Here is a 10374-nt window from a genome sequence, read left to right on the forward strand (position 1 = left end):
CTCTCTCTCCCTCCCCTCCCCCCCTGCCATCTCTGCCTATGTTTAAATCCCCCCCACCCCCACTAGTCTCTACGAAGACTTTACCTCGCTACTGATAATTTTGAAGAAGGCTCACCAGACTCTAAACATTAACTTTGCTTTCTCTCCACAGATGCTACCAGACCTGCTGAGTTCCTTCTGCAGTTTCTGGTTTTTGTTTCAGATGTCCAGCGTCAGCAGATGTTTATTTTATTGTAATTCTGACTAGTTGCTGCATCGCTAAAACAAGTGTTTCTCCTTTTGCTTTTTAGCTGAAATTGGAGATTATGATGAAACTCAGGATCTGGAGTACCTCAAGAGTAACACGCTCTTGCCAAACCAGAAAATGTTGCAGGAAAAGATTATGGAATTCCACAGGCAAAACATGTAAGTATTGTTTATTTGAACCAGCTGTTAGATCTTGAGTTTTGTTCACAATAAAATAAAATCCCAATCTTGTGATCCTTTCAGTCCAGCATTCTGTTGTGCTTTTTATGCAGCAGTTTTGCTTCTGTTGTGGTGAACATGATTTTCCTTCGATGATGCGCTGTTCCTCTTCCATTTGTCCTCAAATATGCGGCACAGCTGTTTGTATGCCACTGCTTCCTTCTCAGTTTTATTTTGCCTTTGATTGGCAGGAGATGTGAAACATACACCTTTAGGTCAAAATCTAAATACAATTTATTATGCTTTGAGGTCTCTTCACATGCTTAGGCACATCTATTTCTTATTAATGTGGCAGTAAAAGTTTGTGTTTGTCCGTGGCCTGTTGTTCCATCAGTGGCCTGGAGTTGATTGTTGATTGTTGCAGGCAAAGCTTTTAAATAGAGGATCTAAGCACTAGCTTGTCTGTAACATTTTTGAACCTATAAGGTCAGGCCTTTTTCACCCACATTGGTAATGACATATTTTAGGAAAATAAAACGCTAGAACTTTATTATGCGTAAATATGTGATTGCAAGCTGTGAGATTAATAAGGATAGTGTTTCCTTCCTGGTTTGGATCATATACAGAGAGGAAGGTACATCTGCAACCTTTCAACCCCTCTCACTTCCCACTACCTCTCTCTCCTGGAGTGTATATAAGTCCAACTCATCGCTGAGTGGGATCATTTCAAGAAGCATTTCTTTTGATGCTCGACTGGATGTTTGAAGTAGGCTGGGCAGAGGGAGTGAACACAGGGCACAATGATAAACTAGGTTTGACATCTACACATGTGCTTTCTAATAAAAGTATCAGGATAGTGTTCAGGATCAGGGAGCTGGCAGACATAGCATCTCCTTAGAAGCTTATCTTGAGGTTTGCTAGTTCAGCATTGATCAAGATTTTGTTCTTGGAATTTAATGTGAATCATCCTGACTGAGATTTTATATTTAGTCATGGTGCTAAGGGGCATCAATGTGTTATATCTTGGTAATCAACTTGGAAGTAAAAAATTTAGTTCTGCTGCTTGAGATTGCTGAACAAAGCTAGGCACCTCACCGCAGAAGGCCAGAATTTTCATACAGAAATTTCAAAACTGTAAAACTGCTCACGAAGTGGAACAATTCCAAGGTGCCTTTAACGGATTGTAGCCAGAACATCCCCTGCAGAGACTTGCTATCCTACCCTTATGCTATACTTTTGAGAATCTCAACCGTTATGAAAAGAGAAACATTCATTGGAGGAAACAAATTGATGTACATTAGTCTCTGTACAAACGCAATTTGTGGTTACGCCTAATCAGTTGCTGAGCTACACATTAGAAGGATTCCTAGTCTTAAGGCAAATTTTTGGAACTGGTCAACAGTACTTCTGAAAGGGATGCAGTCTGCTGTGAGCAATCTCTAGCTCCACTCAACACCTTGCCACAATGTGACGGCTGAGGTGGATAGTGTTAAACCTACATCCACTTGATGTGACATTTTATCAGAAAAATTTCAAGTTTAAAAACTGACTGAATTGTAAAGCTTATCAAACAGACGAGTTACTTAATTATTGAGTCTCTGGGATGTTTGGTTTCCTGAGCATATTCTGAGGTCCCTTAGGTCTGCATAATTTATCTTTACAATTTACCTGTGAGTATGAGACTTCCTTCCAATTTCCCAGGTCACCAGTTGCAACAGTCAGGAAAGCACAGTTCACAAAGCTGCTGTATATGCAGTGCAGCAAATTACTGTGCTGTATTATTAATCGTGTTCTGTCTGTTTTTCAGAGGCCAGACTCCAGCTGAATCAGATTTCCAGGTATTAGAGATAGCAAGGAAACTTGAAATGTATGGAATTCGGTTTCATCCGGCCTCTGACAGGGAAGGGACAAAAATCAATCTGGCTGTCACCCACATGGGCGTTGTGGTGTTTCAGGTAGAGCTTTAATTTAACACTAACTCATTATACTGTTTCTCACAGCTCATTGAGACATGTAGGAGCGCAGACTCTAAGGAGACTATCCTTATTACACCTGCAGTCTTATTGTGAGCAAAACAACAAGTAGAATCTGCAAACCAAACTGATTCTCAGGATGGTACAACTGACGTATAAAGAAAGACTGGATCAATTGGGTTTGTACTCACTAGAACTTAGAAGAATGAAGGGGGAATCTCATAGAAACATATAAAACCCTGATGGGACTAGACAGGCTAGATGCAGGAAGAATGTTCCCGACGTTGGAAGTCCAGAACTAGGGTTCAAAGTCTAAGAATAAGGTGGAAGCCATTCAGGACTGAGATGAGGAAAAAATTCTTCATTCAGAGTTGTGAACTTGTGGAATTCTGTAAAGTTGTTGGGGCTGGTTCGTTAGATATATTTAAGAGGGAGTTGGATGTGACTCTTGCGGCTAACAGGATCAAAGGATATGGAGAGAAAGTGGGAGTGGGATACTGAAATTGCATGATCAGCCAGGATCATATTGAATGCTGGTGCAAGCTGGAAGGGCTGAATGGCCTAATCCTGCACCTATTTTCCATGTTTCTAAGTCTTTTTGTAATCCTTTGTTGCCTTCCTTCAAATGATCTTTTAAATCTCCTTTCATTAGTTTTTCTCATGTTCCCTATCACTTCTACGTAAATTTTTTAAACTAATGCATCCTTTTTACTAAGCATCCTTGCACGTCGCTCTAGAAATACCTTTGTGCCATCTAAGGATTTGTCTGTATTTCACAGTCCCTTGCAGAGATTCCACTGTTGGTGCATAGTGATATCAGTTAGCAATTTTTCCTAATTGATTCCTTTGAGTAGGAACAGGGAGGTCATCTGGAATGTAGCAAACTGCCTGAAGAATGGCATTAGCAATGTTTGCCTTTGTCAGGCAGTCTGGGGATATAACATTGGAAAAGTGTGTAAGGGTGATATTTTGATTCTTGAGCAGCTGCCTCTGAAAGCTACATCGTTAAATCCATACAGTCTTAAAGATTTAAATTCATAACATTTTTATTCTCTCTCTTCCTCTTTTACAGGGCAATACAAAAATTAACACTTTCAACTGGGCAAAGATCCGGAAACTTAGCTTCAAGAGAAAAAGGTTCCTCATCAAGCTCCATCCAGAAGTCCATGTAAGATTTGAGGCTTTGGGAAAAGTGTATTGTTTGGTGCTTGCTTTGCCGTTGTAAGATGAAGAACTCCTGTGTTCATTAGTGAAAATGATAACAAATTTGAGAGAGGTGAACAAAAGCTTAATTAAGAAGGTGGGTTTATCTTCCTAAGCTGCAGAGAAGTGAAGAGGATGGAGAGAGGTAGCTTGAAAATTGAGGTTGCAGCAGACCATGAACAGATGCCAGCCTCTTGAAGTGCAAGTGCTCACAAGTACTTTGTAGATAGTGGCACTGATTCATTCACACTTTGGATACCTACCATTGCAATTGTTCATTTTTGGGTTATTGTACCTCTAAAATACAGGTGGCCCCTTTTTAAAGTGCATTCTATTATTCCATTCTGGCTTTCACAGAATTCCTACAGTATGGAAGCAGGCTATTCGGCCCATCGAGTCCACACCAACCTGCTGAAGAGCATCCCATGCAGACCCATCTTCTACTCTATCCCTGTAACTCTGCATTTCCCATGTCTAACTCACCTAACCTACCCATCCCTGGACACTACCAGGCAATTTATCATGACCAATCCACCTAACCTACATGTGTTCGGACTGTGGGGAGAAACCGGAGAAAACCCGCACACGTGGGGAGAATATACAAACTCCACACAGACAGTCACCAGAGGGTCGAAGTGAACTGGAGTCCCTGGTACTGTGAGGCAGCAAGCTAACCACTGAGCCAGCATGCGGCCAAGATCATATTTAGTGCAGATTGTATTTAACGGAACTTGTACGAATAGTGCTGACTCCATTTTTATTTTAGTGCAGTTACTGTGCATGTGTCAAGTAAAGCATTGTGACAGTTGATTCTCAGTCTTAGATATAGCAAGGACTGCAGATGCTGGAGTCAAAGACAATACAGTGTGGAGCTGGAGGAATGTCAACTTTCCTGCTCCTCTGTAGCTGCCTGGCCTGCTGTGTTCCTCCAGCTCCACACTGTATTGTCTCTGATTCTTAGTCATGTTTGTTTTTTTTAAACCCTGAACTGCTCTGATTGCTATCTATCCTAAACCACTACCACCACCCACTCCCACGCCACAAATGAGGCTTCAGGAGAGGGGCAGCGAGAAGGAAGCATGAATGGTGTGGCAAGTGGGAGGAAATGAGGGATTTGGGAAAGGGCAGTGGAGATTGGGAATGGGGGTTAAATAGAAAGAGTGGTAAGTTAGAAAGAAAAGTAATTTGAGAAGATTAATAGGTGACCTTATTGAGGTGTTCAGAATTATGAATAATTTTGATAAAGTAGAGAAGGATATTCTGTTTCCACCAGTATGTCAGCAACTAGGGGTCACAATTTCACGTTTGTTAGCAAAAGAGATAGGAGTGAGATGAGGAGAAACATTCATGATGTGTCATATTTGTGATTCTGTGATTGCAGGATTCGTACCAGGATACATTGGAGTTCCTGCTGGCTGATCGTGACCTGTGTAAGATCTTCTGGAAGAACTGTGTTGAGTACCACAGCTTTTTCAGACTCATGGACCAACCCAAACCAAAGACCAAGCCAGTTTTATTCAGCAGGGGCTCCTCCTTCAGATACAGGTAGATGTTAACTACATTTAATTGCTTGTTAGTTGGCGTGTAGAAATGATGGATGCTGCTGAATTATCCATGTAACTATCTAAAAGGGAAAGCTGATGGCGAGCCTGCTACTGACATATAATGATATAAGGTTCGTTTCTGTCACAATTCATGTTTTGGTTACATTTAGTCCTAAAATGTATGAAAAACAAGAGACAATCATTTGCAACAAAATATTGAGTTGCATTTTCTACACCTGAGGTAGCCCGGTGATATAGCAGGTTCGATGTAACCTTTATTTCAGAAAACGATTCTAACCAGCAGATGGTTGATTTGGAGATCTGTGCAGTTTGTTTATATTTAGTCTAGTGCTGGAAAGAATGAAAAGTCTTCATTTTTTTTCAGGATGTGGGTCTCTCCACAATTGCTGAATACCAGTTCAGCTCCTTTTGACGTGTATCTATTGCAAAATAGAAAAATGCACCAGCCAGATAGTATCCCAATCCCTATGGTATGGAAGCAGGTCCTTCAGCCCATCGAGTCTGCACCGACCCTCTGAACAGCATCACACTCAGACCCGCACCCTAATCTGTCCCTGTAACCCTGCATTTCCCATGGCTAACCCACCCAGCGTGCACGTCCCTGGACACTATGGGCAATTTAACATGGCCAGTCCACATAGCCTGCACATCTTTGGATTGTGGGAGAAAACCAGAGCACCCACAGGAAACCCATGCAAATGTGGGGAGAATGTGCAAACTCTACACAGACAGTCGCCTGAAGCTGGAATCGAATCCTGGATCCTGGCGCTGTGAAGCAGCAATGCTAACCAGTGTGCCAACATTCTGCCCCAGCAGGCACAGCAAGACTCCACAAGCAACAATGAGTTTAATTACTGGGTAATAGTGATATTGGTTGCAGGGTAGATATTGGTCTGAAAATTAAGGGATTGCCTTTTCTGAATAGTGTTAGATAATTTTGTCCCACCCATCTGAGAAGACAGATGTGAGTTGGTGTAAATTTAACATCTTATCCAAGATGTGCCATCTCTATATGACGCAACATTCTATGAATACTGACAGCAAGAACCATTAAGTGCATTGGCCAGATTAATTACACCTTTGTCGAGGTGACGTTGGCCCGGCATAAAATAGCTGGCACTCAAAACAGTAATACTTTTAGACCACACAAAGATACTCTTTTGCAATTGGAACTATTGAGTCAATATAGTTTAAGATAGTTGTACATAACCTGGGAATTTGTGTACTGTGCTTGAAGCAGAAAGTGTTACCAAATCCCATCATCAAAACGATTGAATTTAAATATGTTGGTTAATTGAAGCACAAAGTGCTGGCAATACTGAGTAGGTCAGTAGCACCAGATGAGAGAGAAGCAGAAGTGACCTTTAGTCAGAGCGACCCAGCAAATGTTTGCTGTTCAAGCATGCATTTAGTTATTTTTTAAAGGTTAATGTTGAATTTGCTGTCGCCCACCCTTTCAGTTAGAATACTGCAATTCTTATTAATTCACAGCATAATAATATCTCATCCTCCTTCCGTTTTGATAAATACCTTAAGTCTGCATTCATTCTGACCACCCTAATTTCTCCCTGTCTACTGTCTAAAATCCTCAATTCTGAAAGCCTCTTTTTAAATAATTTAATTATTTAAGGAAAGGAAGGATAGGTCATTCTGAGGCAGAATGTTTGTACTTGTTTTCCATGTACCATTGATCCCATGGAATTGAAAAGTATCATCAATGTTACATCTAAATATTCTATGCAGATTTCACGGCAATCTTTTAATACTTTAATGTACAATGACATTTTATATGAGGGGTTCGGCAGTACAGAACCTGGACTCTTCGATGTCTTAAGACCACAAGATATCGGAGCAAAAGTAGGCTATTTGGACCATCAAGTCTCTAATCTACCATTCGATCATGGCTGATATGTCCTAATCTGCTCTGAGTGGAAGAATCTTCTCCACGTCCACTCTGTCTAGGCCTCTCAGTATTCTGTAAGTTTCAATCAGATCCCCCCTCATCCTTCGAAACTCCATCGAGTACAGACCCAGATTCCTCAACTGTTCCTCATATGTCAAGCCCTTCATTCCTAAGATCATGGATGTAAACCTTCTCTGGACCCCTCCAATACCTTGGTTATAGGGCTCAAAACTGCTGACAATATTGCAAATGCAGTCTCCTTTATATTGGGGAAATTAAGCATAGACTGGGTGACTGCTTTGCAGAACACCTATGTTCTGTCCGCAAGAAAGACCCTGAGCTTCCAGTTGCCTGTCATTTCAACACACCACTGTATTCCCCTAGCTTACATCTCTGTCTCAGACTTGCTGCAGTGCTCTAGTGAAGCTCAGCATGAGCAGAAAGAACAGCATCTCAGTTTCCACTTGTGAACTGTACAGGCTTGGGGACTCGATGTAGAGTTCAACAATTTTAAGGCCTGTGGCACCCCAATATACCAGGCCTTGTTATCAGGTCTGCTATTACACACTGCCCATTGTTAGCCACTAATAGACTCTATTAGTAGCTATTCATTCTCCCAGGCTGATCGTTATCCACTTCTTTGTCTGTCTGACTGTTCTTTTCTCTTTTTGGGCTGTATCTCAACCTATTGTTTACTCCTTATCCTCTTCCCCCAATCCTGTCTTCTGCATAAAACAACTCTTTATTAGCTACCATCAATTCTGAGGAAGGGTCACTGGACCCAAAGTGTTAACTGATTTCTCTTCACAGATGCTGCTAGACCTTCTGAGATTTTCCAGCAATTTCTGCTTTTGTTTCTACATCAGTCACCGGTTGCCATCCTGAAAAAAGACCCCTTTTATCCTCACTCTCTGCCTTCTGCCGGTCAGCCAATCCCCTATCTGTGTACCTTGCTCCTAACATCATGGGCTGTTATTTTATTTAGTAGCCTTCTGTGCGGCACCTTGTCAAAAGCCTTGTGGAAATCCGAAGATTGTGTCTACTGATTTCCTTTATCTAACTTGGTCATTCCCTCTCAAAGAATTCTAACAGAATTGTCCAGCATGACCTTCCCTTGATGAAGTCGTGCTGACCCAGCCCTATTTTACCGTGCACTTTCAAGTACTCTGCAATGTCATCCTTCATAATGGACTCTAAAATCTTACCAATGACCAAGGTCAATTAACTGCTGTATAGTTTCCTGTCTTCTGCCTTACTCTGTACTTAAACAGGGGTGTTATATCAACCATTGTCCAGTCCTCTGGGACCCTCCTGGATTCCAGTGATTCCTGAAAAAACACCACAAATACCTCCACAATCTCCTCAGCTATCTCCTTCAAAACTCTGAGTAGTCCATCTGGTTCAGGTTATATATCCACTTTCAGACCTTTGTTTCTCCCTTAGTGATGGCCACTACACTCACTTCTGCTCCCTGAATCTCTTGAAGTTCTGGTATGCTGCTGGTGTCTTCTACTGTGAAAACTGATGCTAAGAACCTATTTAGTTCCTCCACCATTTCTTTGTTCCCCATTACTACTTCTCTAGCCTCATTTTCCAGCAATCCAATGTCCACTCTCGCCTCTCTCCTACCCTTTAGATATCAAAAGAAAACTCCTGCAGTTTTCTTTTCTGTTGCTAACTCCCACATTTCATCTTCTCCTGCCTTGCTGCCTTTTTAGTTATCCTCTGATTTTTAAAGGCCTTCCAAGCTACTGGATTCCAATTAATCTTCATCACGTTATATGCTTTTTCTTTTGCTTTTATGCTGTTCCTGACTTCTTGTGTCAGCCTCATCCTCTCCTTAGTATGTTTCTTCTCCCTTGAGATGAACTTCTGCTCTGCCTCCTAAATTACCTCCTGAAACTCTTGCCATTGCTGCTCCATTGCCTTCCCTGCTCGGCTCCCCTTCCAATCAACTCTGGAGCTCCTCCCTCATGTCTTTGTATTACCTTTACCCAATTGTAATACCGTTATATCTGTTTCAATCTTCTCCCTCTCAAACTGTAGGATGAATTCAATCATATTTTGGTCACTGTCCCCTGGGGGTTCCTTCAACTTCAGCTCCCTCAACCAGTCTGCCTTGTTACACATCACTAAATCCACAATCCTCTGTTCCCTTGAGGGCTGTACCACAAACTGCTCCAAAGAAACCATCTCGTAGACATTCCAGTCCACCTGCAATCTGTGATTCTATATTGAAGTCCCCAATGATTATTGCAGTACTGCCTTTCCTTACATGCCTTTTCATCTCCTGATTTATTTTCTGCCCCACATCCTGATGCCTGCCTGGAGGCCTGTACACTCCTCACATCAAGGTCTTTTTTCCTTTGTAGTTCCTCAACATTTCCGACACAGATTCCATGTTTTCTGACCATATATCACTTCTTTAATTTTAGTTTCTTACCAGCAAGGTAACTCTGCCGCTTCTGCCCATCTGTCAGTCCTTCCTATAGGACGTGTATCCCTGGATATTTAGTTCCCAGCCCTGATCCCCTTACAGCCACATCTCTGTGATACCCACAACATCATACCTGCCAATTTCCATTTGTGCTGCAAGCTCATTTACTTTGTTTCATATACTGTGAATACTGAGCACCCCTCGGCCCTAACTTTTCCATAATTTTCCACCCAACCGAACCCACCCCTGTATTTGGTTTAAAGCCCTATCCACAGCCTTAGTTATGTGATTTGCCAGGACTCTGATCCCAGCATGATTCAGGTGGAGCCGGTCCCTTCGGAACAGCTTCCTCCTTCCCCTTTACTAGTGCTAATGTCCCATGAATTTGAACCCGTTACTCCCACATCAATCCTTGAGCCATGCGTTTTTCTCTGTAAACTTGTTCACTCTGTGCCAGTTTGCTCATGGCTCAGTAATATTCAAGAGGTAGTAGGAACTGCAGATGCTGGAGAATCCGAGACAACAAGGTGCAGGGCTGGATGAACACAGCAGGCCAAGCAGCATCATAGGAGCAGAGAGGCTGACGTTTCGGGCCTAGACCCTTCATCAGAAAAGGGGGAGGGGAAGGGGGTTCCGAAATAAATAGGGAGAGAGTGGGAGGCGGATAGAAGAGGGATAGAGGAGAGGATAGGTGGAGAGGAAACAAACAGGTCGAAGAGGCGGGGATAGGGCCAGGAAAGGTGAGTGTAGGTAGGGAGTTAGGAAGGGGATAGGTCAGTCCAGGGAGGACGGACAGGTCAAGGGGGCGGGATGAGGTTGGTCGGTAGGAGATGGAGGTGCGGCTTGGGGTGGGAGGAGGGGATAGGTGGGAGGAAGAACAGGTTAGGG

General features: G+C 42.5%; 1 protein-coding gene across 5 annotated transcripts in view; it reads left to right on the forward strand.

Annotated features, from left to right (window-relative positions):
• Positions 1-10374, forward strand: part of farp2 (FERM, RhoGEF and pleckstrin domain protein 2) — a 162678-nt gene that overhangs the window by 80567 nt on the left and 71737 nt on the right. For all 5 annotated transcript variants that reach the window (XM_048604214.1, XM_048604215.1, XM_048604217.1 and 2 more), the window contains 4 exons: positions 291-405; positions 2213-2360; positions 3451-3546; positions 4963-5126. In XM_048604214.1, coding sequence (XP_048460171.1) covers positions 291-405; positions 2213-2360; positions 3451-3546; positions 4963-5126 — 523 coding nt within the window. The remainder of the gene's footprint in view (positions 1-290; positions 406-2212; positions 2361-3450; positions 3547-4962; positions 5127-10374) is intronic.

The sequence above is a fragment of the Rhincodon typus genome, chromosome 13, assembly GCF_021869965.1.
Source record: "Rhincodon typus isolate 14 chromosome 13, sRhiTyp1.1, whole genome shotgun sequence".
Classification (NCBI taxonomy): domain Eukaryota; kingdom Metazoa; phylum Chordata; class Chondrichthyes; order Orectolobiformes; family Rhincodontidae; genus Rhincodon; species Rhincodon typus.